Source organism: Vigna unguiculata, unplaced genomic scaffold (genome assembly GCF_004118075.2).
Source record: "Vigna unguiculata cultivar IT97K-499-35 unplaced genomic scaffold, ASM411807v1 contig_630, whole genome shotgun sequence".
In the NCBI taxonomy this organism is placed as follows: Eukaryota; Viridiplantae; Streptophyta; class Magnoliopsida; order Fabales; family Fabaceae; genus Vigna; species Vigna unguiculata.
The window spans coordinates 18,611-30,013 of NW_021011352.1; the positions used below are offsets into that span (position 1 = coordinate 18,611).

The 11,403-nt window shown below is 31.9% G+C and overlaps 2 protein-coding genes and 1 long non-coding RNA gene across 3 annotated transcripts; all 3 read left to right on the plus strand.

Annotated features, from left to right (window-relative positions):
• Window positions 1-1,561: 1,561 nt before the first annotated feature.
• LOC114172508 lies at window positions 1,562-3,763 on the plus strand. The gene has a single exon (XM_028056960.1). The coding sequence runs from the start codon at window positions 1,562-1,564 to the stop codon at window positions 3,761-3,763; it is 2,202 nt and encodes a 733-aa protein (XP_027912761.1).
• Window positions 3,764-5,569: 1,806 nt separating this feature from the next.
• LOC114172512 lies at window positions 5,570-7,890 on the plus strand. The gene is made up of 6 exons (XR_003602098.1): window positions 5,570-5,635; window positions 5,721-5,751; window positions 5,861-5,874; window positions 5,969-6,019; window positions 7,551-7,670; window positions 7,834-7,890. It is a non-coding gene; the product is annotated as an uncharacterized LOC114172512 (long non-coding RNA).
• A 509-nt stretch (window positions 7,891-8,399) lies between these two features.
• Window positions 8,400-9,586, plus strand: LOC114172509 (probable basic-leucine zipper transcription factor P). Its single transcript, XM_028056961.1, has 3 exons — window positions 8,400-8,610; window positions 8,807-8,909; window positions 9,000-9,586. Exons 2-3 carry the CDS (start codon window positions 8,881-8,883, stop codon window positions 9,565-9,567), a joined length of 597 nt encoding a protein of 198 aa, XP_027912762.1. The 5' UTR covers window positions 8,400-8,610; window positions 8,807-8,880; the 3' UTR covers window positions 9,568-9,586.
• Window positions 9,587-11,403: the final 1,817 nt, after the last annotated feature.

Below are 11,403 nucleotides of genomic sequence, written 5' to 3' on the forward strand. Positions count from 1 at the left end.
TTCACGTGATAATTATGTACCGGTTAATATAAAAAAAAAGATATTATGATGAATATAAAATTGACGAGTAGGTTTTATGATTATTCTTTAGATAATAATAGAAACAATCATATCACTTAATTAATGAAAACATTAAAGTTTAATTGAAAATATGAAAATTTAGGTAGTTAATATATATATATATATATATATATATATATATATATATATATATAAATATTTAAAATGAAAATATTGAAATTTTTGTGAGGTATTCTAACACAATGAGGCATGTCTTACCTGTGAGGTATTCTCTCAATTTTTGTGCAAGATCCTCCATTGTTGCATTCCTCAATGAAGTTGATCCAGGAGGATCTACCAAAAGTATGTTTTCTTTAATTTGCCTTATTGGGTAAAAAGAATCAGCTTGAGTTCGAGGCATGGTTATCCATACACAAAAGTCGAAATCCTTCTTGTGTTTCTTCTTCTGCTGGTTCAATTTCGTTTGCTTGTTATTGTTATTGGTATAATTGTGGTTGTTAACCTTATAATTGTTTATAAGATGTTTTTTCTTTTTCTTTTTCTTTCTCATCACCTTTTTCTTTTTATTGTGTGATACAAATCATATTTAAATTTTATAGTTTCTTATTCTCGATTTCCTTATTATATTGTTGCAACAGAGGTTTCGAAACTTGCGGTGTCTATTGGTTGTTGATATGAGGCCATATATACTTGTTCATCTAGGGGAAGATTGAAGTACAAGGTTAGCAAATTTATTCTACTCGTTGGTGATATAGGAATAATAAAATTATTAACAAAGTTGATTATGGTATACATGATAACAAATTTAAGTTATATATTTTGCTGTGATAAATAATTATTGTTTTTTATTGATTATGCTTCACTTATTTTTTATGCTCTGTTTTATCTATGTTGTTTTGGTAATATATATATATATATATATATATATATATATATATATATATATATATATAGTATTTATTTTCATTCTCTACAAACAATAATTTGAATTTATTGTGTGTAAATATTTTATATTGTTGACTAGTTATTCTGATAAAATATACAGTACTTATTTTAATTGTCTACAAACTTTAATTTTAAGATATCTCAAATGCTCTATTATAAATATATAAAATATTTCTATATAAAAAAATAATAACGAGTTGTCTATTTTTCTTAAATTTAATATTTTTAAAATTTATATATTAATAACAAATTGATTTAATCAATAAACAACGAGAACATAATTATTGATATTTTTATAATTAAAATATACACAGCAGAATAAGATCTTTTTTTTTGTCACGGTTAACACATTTATAATCATATTTGTACATCATAGGAATTGTTAATCATAATAAGTTGTTTTTAGTACCAAAATCTGCATACTCTACATTTATATATTTCTGATTTGGTTGATGGTATTCCATCCATAGTTAGTTTCACTTCTTCTTTATCTTTTCTAGAATGTGGTACCATTTTGGTTAGGTATTCAATTTGTTTTAATTGCTAGCTTAATTGAAATAATTATTGTTTTAATGTATCACACCAGTGACAAGTCATGAGACCTAATAGAACATGGATGTTACAAAGAAAGGATCAATCTGGCATGATAAGTGGAGAATTTAGAGATGGAGTTGATGATTTCATTCAAATAGCTACTAGAGACCCAACAATTCCAGATGTAACAGGACGCATTCCTTGTCCTTGTACAAGGTGTAGAAATCGTTATTGGGAGACATCATTTAATGTGGAGAAACATTTGTATCATCATGGATTTGTTGATGGTTATGTAAATTGGACTCTTCATGGTGAGAAGAAATGGGAAGATAAGTCATCAACATCTGTCATCCAAGATTCTATTGATGAGAGCAAAAGGCCATATGTAGATATGATTATTGATGCTTCTTTGGGTAGAATCAATTCTGAAGTGGAAGAAGATCCAAATCCTTCAGCTGCAAAGTTTTACAACTTATTAAGGGATGTTGATGAACCTTTATGGGATGGTTGCAAAAAACATTCAAAATTGTCAGCTACAACACAACTCCTAAACTTGAAGTCAGAGTTTAACATGAGTGTAAATTGTTATGATCGAATGATTTCCATAATTAAAAGCATGCTTCCAGAGTCAGAAAGGTTGCCTGAAAATTTGTATAGATCAAAGAAAATGGTTAGTGAGTTGGGATTAGGATATGAGAAGATAGATGCATGTCCTAATCATTGCATGTTGTATTACAAGGAAAATAGTGACAAGAAGGTTTGTTCGATTTGTAAAGAACCACGATTTAAGATTAAGACATCTACAAATAAGAAGGATGTTCCTTGCTCGATATTGAGATATTTTCCCCTTGTTCCAAGACTTCAACGCCTATACATGTCTAAGAATACTTCAAAATACATGCGTTGGCATGCAGATGCAGTACGTCAAGATGAATCAGTGATGACACATCCATCTAATGCAGAGGCTTGGAAGCAATTTAATCGTACACATCCTACATTCTCACAAGATTCTCGGAATGTTAGGCTTGGGCTTTGCACAGATGATTTTAATCCATTTAGCAATACAGGTACCCCATATTCATGTTGGCCTGTTTTTGTCACATCGTATAATCTTCCACCAAGTATGTGTATGAAAAAGGAATACATATTTCTTACACTTGTGATTCTTGGACCAAAGTCACCTGGTAAAAGTTTAGATGTGTATCTCCGACCTTTAGTTGATGAATTAAAGATGTTATGGGATATTGGGGTAAACACTTTTGATACATGGAAAAAACAAAATTTCATTATGAAAGCAGCATTGTTGTGGACAATAAGTGATTTTCCAGCATATGCAATGTTGTCCGGGTGGAGCACTCATGGGAGACTTGCTTGTCCATATTGTATGGAGAATAGTAAATCATTTGGTTTGAAGTATGGTAGAAAGCCTTGTTGGTTTGATTGTCATCGTCAACATTTGCCTATTGATCATCCTTTTCGTCATGATCGATACTCCTTTAAGAAGTCTGTAGTAGAAAACTCTTTACCTCCAGAACACTTGAGTGGTATAGATATCTTAAACAAAGTGAATCAACTTCAAGAAATTAACTTTGGCTTGAAATCAACCAAGATAAAGCAGCCCGGCTTTGGTAGAACTCATAACTGGGTAAAGAAAAGCATATTTTGGGAATTTCCTTATTGGTCCACCAATCTAATTCGACATAATTTGGATGTTATGCATGTTGAAAAGAATGTGTTTGACAATGTGTTCAACACTGTTATGGACATAAAGGACAAGACAAAAGACAATGCAAATGCAAGACAAGATTTGAAGTTGATATGCAAACGTCCTAAGTTAGAGTTAATAGTTGAGAATGAAAAGTGTAAAAAACCAAAGGCAACATATGCCTTGAATTTGGATCAAAGAAAGAAGGTGTGTGAATGGATAAAACAACTGAAGTTTCCGGATGGGTACTCATCTAACCTATCACGTTGCATTAATCTAGATGAAGGAAAAATATACGGAATGAAGAGTCACGATTGCCATGTTTTTATGCAAAGACTTATTCCTTTGGCATTTCGTGACATGTTGCCAAGGCCAATATGGAAAGTTTTAACTGAACTGAGTTTGTTCTTCAAAGAGATTTGTGCAATTGGAATACGTGTTTCTGTCATGGACAATGTCATATTTTCCATCATTGAAACAATTTGCAAGCTTGAGAAGATTTTTCCACCAGCATTTTTTGACTCAATGGAACATTTTGGTAATACATCTCCCATATGAAGTTAAGGTTGGAGGACCTGTGCAATATAGATGGATGTATCCATTTGAGAGATGTATGTTGTACTTGAAAAGGAAGGTTCGAAATAAGGCAAAAGTTGAAGGATCTATTTGTGAAGCATATATTTTGGAAGAAATTTCTAACTTTGCTTCTTTATATTTTGATCCAAGCATTCAAACAAGGTACACTAATGTTCCTCGTAATGATGATGGTGGTGAACAAAAACTGGATGATAAATTGTCTATTTTTAAACATCCATGTTGCCCTATTGGCAAAGGTCAACATAGATTCTTAACAGATGAAGAACTTCATATTGCTGAGACATATATCTTGGTGAATTGTAAAGAATCAGAATCTTATCTTCAGTAAGTTTTCTTTTTCATTTATATGTTTATGCATTTTATAATTATATTAGTTATGTTATTAATTATCGTATTGTTAGACAATTCGAGGATTCACTAAAGGAAAGAAATCCTAATATATCTGAGGATGAAATACTCATAGCTCGAGATAGAGATTTTAGTAGATGGTTGAAACAACAAGTAAGTAGTCTCTCCCATACTCTTTATAATGTACAATTTAATATTTATTAATTATAATAATAATATAATTATGTGTTTTCACTTTTCCAATAATTCATAGGTTAGTACAGGTCATGTCCAAGATTAAAAGATTCGAGAGATTAGTTATGGCCCATTGAAGGTTGTGACTTCTTATAATGGTTTGATTGTTAATGGATATAGATTCCATACAAAGGATTATGGACATAATAAGTCCACCATGAATAGTGGGATATGTGTTCGAGGAAACATATATGGTGAAAATGATTTGGACTATTATGGTATTGTTGAGGAGATACTAGAATTATCATATGTTGGATTTGAAAACAAAGTGGTTATTCTACATTGTCACTGGTTTGACCCTGTCAATGGTGTTAAAGTTGATAATGTCTATGGGTTGGTTGATATCAATCATAAATCAAAGCTTCAAACAAATGAGCCATTTGTATTAGCTGGACAAGCTCAACAAGTCTATTATACAAAATATCCTCAAAGTGGGACTAAAAATACTAGTGATTGGTGGGCAGCTTGCAAGGTTAGAGCAAAATTGTTTATAGTTGAGACACTGAATAATGAAGAAGATTTTTCAAATGAGCACATTGCTATTGATTATTTTCAAGATGAAGAGTCCACGAGAATGAGTACTATTCTTATTGACAATGAGATCATACAACTATTTGACGCACATGCTCCAATGGAAGAAGTAAATATGGATGATATACAAAGTTCAATTGAAAATGTAAATCATGATGAGGTCAACAATGAACACAATGAGGATGATGGGTTCATGGATGAAGATGAGAAGTTAGATGATTTAGATGATTCAAATATGGAGTTAGATGAATCTGATGAAGAATGGTTATGATTGATTCTTTTCCATTTCATTACCTTAATATTCTTCCTAGTAATTTAGATTCTGGAACCTGCTCTATTTCTTTTATATTTTTCAAGCCTTGTAAGAAGATTGTGGAATTATACTCTTTCATTAGTCATTGTTAATTTTGACATTTATTTTGTTACGTTACACTTGACTTTGATTATCAATTGCTTTTATCCTCTCTTTTTTTCCATTCACAATTTTAACCCGAATTTGAAACATTTGTTAGTTACCTAAATTTAAATCTTCATCTTGTGTAGTGAGAAAAGTGAAATAGATAAACTAAGACATGTTTGGGATAAACTAAGACATTTCGTACACCATTGGATTTTATCTCACTATTGACATCGTCTCGTGCTTCCTCCACCGCAACCAACTTCTTCACATCTTCGTGGTCTTCCTCTCAACGTCGGGGAATCAAAGTATCTGGTTCTGATGTATGCGTCTTTTAACTTTGACTATTTTATTGGACTTTTGGTCAAGTTTTTTATAGCTGCTTCTTCACTGTCTTTTGCGATGCAGATTAGAGTGGGAAATATCATTGGAAAACAAGGTTCCTATGCTCTTGGGTTATTGAATTTTACTGTGGTTTCAATTCAACATGTATGCTTTCTAACAGATTCATTTTGCATTCTTATTGTGTTGGTCGTGCTTGCTTCCAGGGCGCATTTACGAGGTACATACTATTACTACTCAATCAATTTATTGCCAAATAGGATCCATTCAATCTTGTTATCCCACACTTTCTTTCGTGATGCAAACCTCATCAGGTTCTTAAAGTCGATCACTCTCATGAAGGAAGAGGAAAAGCCACAATCAAGGTTTGTCTTAAGATTTCCTTTTTTTTGTCATACTGACCCTCCTTAAATGCACACTTGTTCCATAATTTTATAAGTGAGCATGCTTATCTTTATTTACTTTTGGACGAACTTTTACATAAGCTAAAATGCATAAGCTAATTTGTAGAAGCTCTTTCTAGCTTCTTTTAATTATTATTTTTGACTTGTACATGAGCTAATTTTAGCTTATGGAAAACTTAATTTCATTTTTTTTCTTCTTATTTTTCTCTCCTGGGAGGACATATGGTGAAACTTGTTCAAATAGATCCTTGGAATGGAATAGTGTACTATATTGAAAATGCATTAAATTAGGAAAAGAGTATTGGTGTAGTGAATGCCATCATGTAATTTGTCTTTTGAAGGAATTACTATTATATATATTTCTAAAGTAACTAATTGTAAGTCGTTTGGCCATTGTGTCCAAGAAACCTGCTTTGCTCATTTTCTGCACTCTCTTTAAGATTTTTCTTGACACTCTAAATCAACTCCTTGGTGCACAAAATAGTATGCCTTAATTTTATACTGCACATCCTATTTGGTAGAGGAAATTTTTCATCAGTAATTTTGATAGAATGTCTGAGTGAAAATATGAAAACTTGACAAATTTGTAGGATAAAATTCCTAAGCGAAACTAAGATATGAAATAGATTATGACAACAATTGGAACACACTTGAATCAATACATCAATGTAATTAACGACTTCAGAATCAGAAATCTAAACTTAAACAACAAACTGAAACCAGTAAACATAGTTAGACAGCAAACTAAAATGAAACTAGTGAGTAGTGTATGTGACTGAAAAATAGACATTGTGAAGATTGATATGCAAAACTAAATTAAGATGCAATAAAATGGTTTGAATCATGAACACAACATGCAATTTATTCAAAAATCATACTAATTGAAAACTAAAACCGAGAATTGATACTAAGAACAAGTACAAAATTAGATTTCTAAAATGGGGAAAAGTAACTAAACTAATAAACCTAACTTTCTAAAATGGGGTAAAAACTGAAATATGCAATCAAAACTGAATTAAAGTTATGAACAAGATTCAAATGATGAAACTAAACTTAAACAATGCATAGAACTGTAAAATGAATTCAGAAATTGAAATCTAATATGCAGAACCAGTGATAAAATCTGAAAATAAAAGATCAACTATATTAACTACCATAACTATATTACCCACCATGATGAACAAATGAGAACTCTGAATTGAAATGTGAATTATGCAATGGAAACACAAATTAAATCATGAAAACAGATTAGGGACCAAGTTAACCGATTCAGCATTTTACAAGTTGGTCTTCAATGATTGCTTTTATGTGTATGAATGTGTATATAGACTTAAGAAGGCAAGTTGGTAATGAACTCATGGTGATTTTATTTAATCATTTAGTTGACAATAAAAATTTATTTTATATATTCAATAAGAAGTAGATAAGTTTTCAGGCTAGGTGGATCAATTCTTTAGCTATAAATAATGTCACAATTATATTTCCATGACAGGAACTGAAATGACTATTCGAGGAAGAGGTAGAGGTCAAGGTAGTCACACTCTAAGTCAACTTAGGCCTATTCAATGTCATGTTGGTCCTTCAGAACTAGATCCTATTTTGCAATCACCAGGTATAATTGTTGAAAGCACTCTAAATTTTTGTATGTATTTAACAACATTTATCTTCATGAAAAACAAATGACAATTCATTTTGTTTAGATTAAGAGAAAAAAAAGAAGAAAAAAGGCAATAAATTAGCTTTGTCAACAATTTATAGTTTCAATGTTTTTTTAGGTGCTACTTCAATTGATGGTAATCAATCACCACCTACCACCTCAGTGTTTGATGATGGTCAATCAAATGTCAATTCAACATCTAATGACGTACCTACTCAAGATCCTTCAAGTGTATATTCTCATAATGAAATTGATAGGAGACTTGTCATATCTGTACAGAAAGTTAGCAAACCGTAAGTACATCCAATCAAATATTCAATTCAATGTTGCTAATTTTTGGTTTGTAAAATGATTATTTGAACATGCAGAAGAAGGTTTGTTCCTGATTCTGTGACTCGAGATATCATATCTGAAGTATTGATGAGAATGCCTAATCCAGCTGAGAAATGGAAAACTTATTCTGCTGATATGAAAGAAATATTATTCGATGATTTTAAGGCAAGTTACTATAGTCTTTTATCTTTATATTACATTTACTTATCATTAATTTTGATAAATTTGTATTGGTGTAGAATAAGTACCGATTTGCATCAGATTATGATCATAGCATGGCAAGAAAGGTTTGGAATTTAACATGCATGGATCGCTATTCCGACTCTTTAGCTAAGGCAAGAAAAAGGCAAGAGAAAGAGCAAACTCAAATAATATAGAAGACTTAAAAGGTTTTGGGCCAAGAGGAATAAGGACTGAGATGTGGGACGCTTTAATTGACATATGGATGACACAAGACTGGAAAAAGAAATCTATTGCTGGTAAAAACAATAGGGCTGCCAAGCCAGAGGCTATGGTGCACACTGGAGGGTCAATAAGCTTTGGACAACACTTGAAAAAGATGGTATTCATTTTCTAGTAATATCTATGACTTTATAATAATACTTATATATTTTATACATTTGGTGGATATCATTAATGCATCAATCATATATATATATATATATATATATATATATATATATATATACATATATATAAACATACTTATTATAAATTTTGATAGTATTCATTATCTAGGATTACATATTATTTTACAGGAGGCGGAGCGTAATGGGTCTGTTTCTTATGGTGAACTATACAACAAAGTTCATAAAAAAAAAAGACGGTCAATATGTTTCCAATAAAGCAAAAAATTTCATTGTAAGTATTATTACATGTGTAAGAATTTATTCACTTATTTAATCTTATATTACAAAATGATTGATTTACTATATGGGAATCATATAAAAGTGCTATGGTAGAAAAATATGGAGAAGATGTATCAAAGCATCCTAAAGTTGATTCTGAAGTATGGATGAAAATGGGAGGTGAAAATAAGAAAGGTAGAATTCACGGTATCGCTCGTAGCTTGGAACTTGCCATCATCAATGTGAATGGTTCATCTTCATCAGTTGTAGGTCCTTCCACAAATCCAACTCATGCATCTCCAACTGAAGAAATCACTGCAATAGCTACACAAATGTCTCAAATGCAACAACAGATGCAGACACAGTTAGATTTACAAACTGAATCTCAAAAGCAACTACAGATAGAGTTACAAGCACAAATAGAGGCACATGCACAACAGGTGCAAGCTCAGTTGAAAGCACAAGCAGATATGCATGCACAATTTCAAGCACAATTCCAAGCACAAATACAAGCACAAATGCAAGCACAAGTAGAAATGCAAAAACTTTTACAACAACAAATGCATACACAGATGCAAACACAGATGGAGTTTTTCAAGACACAAATATTTCCTGCTTTAAAGATATCATCACCACCGTCTGTCAAGAAACATGGCGAGAACAAAATATGAAGATGATGATGATGTTTTGTTTTGTTTTGTTTTTAAACTTAATGATGTATGTTGACAATTGTAAGGACTACTTTTATTATGCTAATTACTTTTAGTATTTTGAATGTGATAACATTTGACATGTTTCATATAAAATGTTTGGCAAGATTTATTACTTTATTTTATATTTATGTTAAAATGCATTTCATAAGGTACAAGTAAAAAAGTATGGAATATTTTGGAATGATGCAATTTGCTATGATTTTGCTAGGGATTAGCTAGAGATAAATTATTCAATTCGCGAGGGATTAGCTACAACCTATTTGCTAGGGATTAGCTACAAGCAGTTTGCTAGGGATTAGCTAAGGATTAGCTACAACTTTTTTGCTAGGGATTTGCTAGGGATTAGCTACAACCTATTTGCTAGGGATTTGCTAGGGATTAGCTACAAACTATTTGCTAGGGATTGGCTACAACCTATTTGCTAGGGATTAGATAGGGATTAGCTACAACTGATTTGCTAGGGATTAGCTAAGGATTAGCTACAACTTTTTTGCTAGGGATTAGCTAGATATTAGCTACACCTACTTTGCTAGGGATTAGCTAGGGATTAGTTACAACCACTTTGCTAGGGATTAGCTACAACCGATTTGCTAGGGATTTGCTAAGGATTAGCTACAATTATTTTGCTAGGGATTAGTTAGGGATTAGCTACAACTAGTTTGCTAGGGATTAGCTAAGGATTAGCTAGGGATTAGCGACAAAGTGGTTCTCTAGTTACTTAGCTACCTATATTTTAGCTACGCCATAATGTCTTCGCTAATTTTTCGCAAATCCTTCGCTAAATCGTTTTGCGAGGGATTAGCGAAGGATTTGCTAGGGATTATTCCCTCTCTAATACATAACTTTCTTGTAGTGGGAGAAACTCAAGTTACCAACAAGCTTTCATCTGAATCAAGCAAGGTCAAATTCAGTACAAGACAATGTGTGAAAGAAGTATGATGTGATATTGCTCCCACGAACCCTTGTCATCTTCTTTTGAGATGGGCATGGCTTCATTTTACAATGCTCAATCTTGATGAACGTTCCCATTATTTGAAGCATGAGGGATATGAAATAAAGTTGAAATTTATGACACCAAGACAAGCCAACAAGGATCAACATAGGTTGAAGGAGAAAATAGAAAAAGAAAGAATAGAAAAAGAAGAAAAATAAACTGCAGAAGGAAGGGAAATTGAAGAAAAAGAAAAGGAAGTAAAGAAAAAGATTATGGAAAAGGTAATAGAGAACAAGGTGTTTAATCAAAAGCCACCCATGTTTAGTTGCATTCGTTTACGAAAGCGACAACAATGCTGTAAGCCAAAGATTGGTGAAGAAACTACAGTTACCAACAAGCTTTCACCCAAATCAAGCAAGGATCAAATTCAGTACATGACAATTTGTGAAACAAGTATTATGTGATATTGCTCCCATGAATTCTTGTCATCTTCTTTTGAGATGGGCATGGGTTCATTTTAAAACGCTCAATCTTGATGAACGTTCCCTTTATTTGAGGCATGAGGGATATGAAAGGAATTTGAAATTCATGACACCAAGACAAGCCAAGAAGGATCAACATACGTTGAAGGAGAAAATAGAAAAAGAAAGAATAGAAAAAGAAGAAATATAAACTGTAGAAGGAAGGGAATTGAAGAAAAGAAAAGGAAGTAAAGAAAAAGATTATGGAAAAGGTAGTAGAGAACAAGGTGTTTAATCTAAGGCCACCCATGTTTAGTTGCATTCTTTTACGAAAGCGACAACAATGTTGTAAGCCAAAGATTGGTGAAGAAACTACAGTTACCAACAAGCTTTCACCCA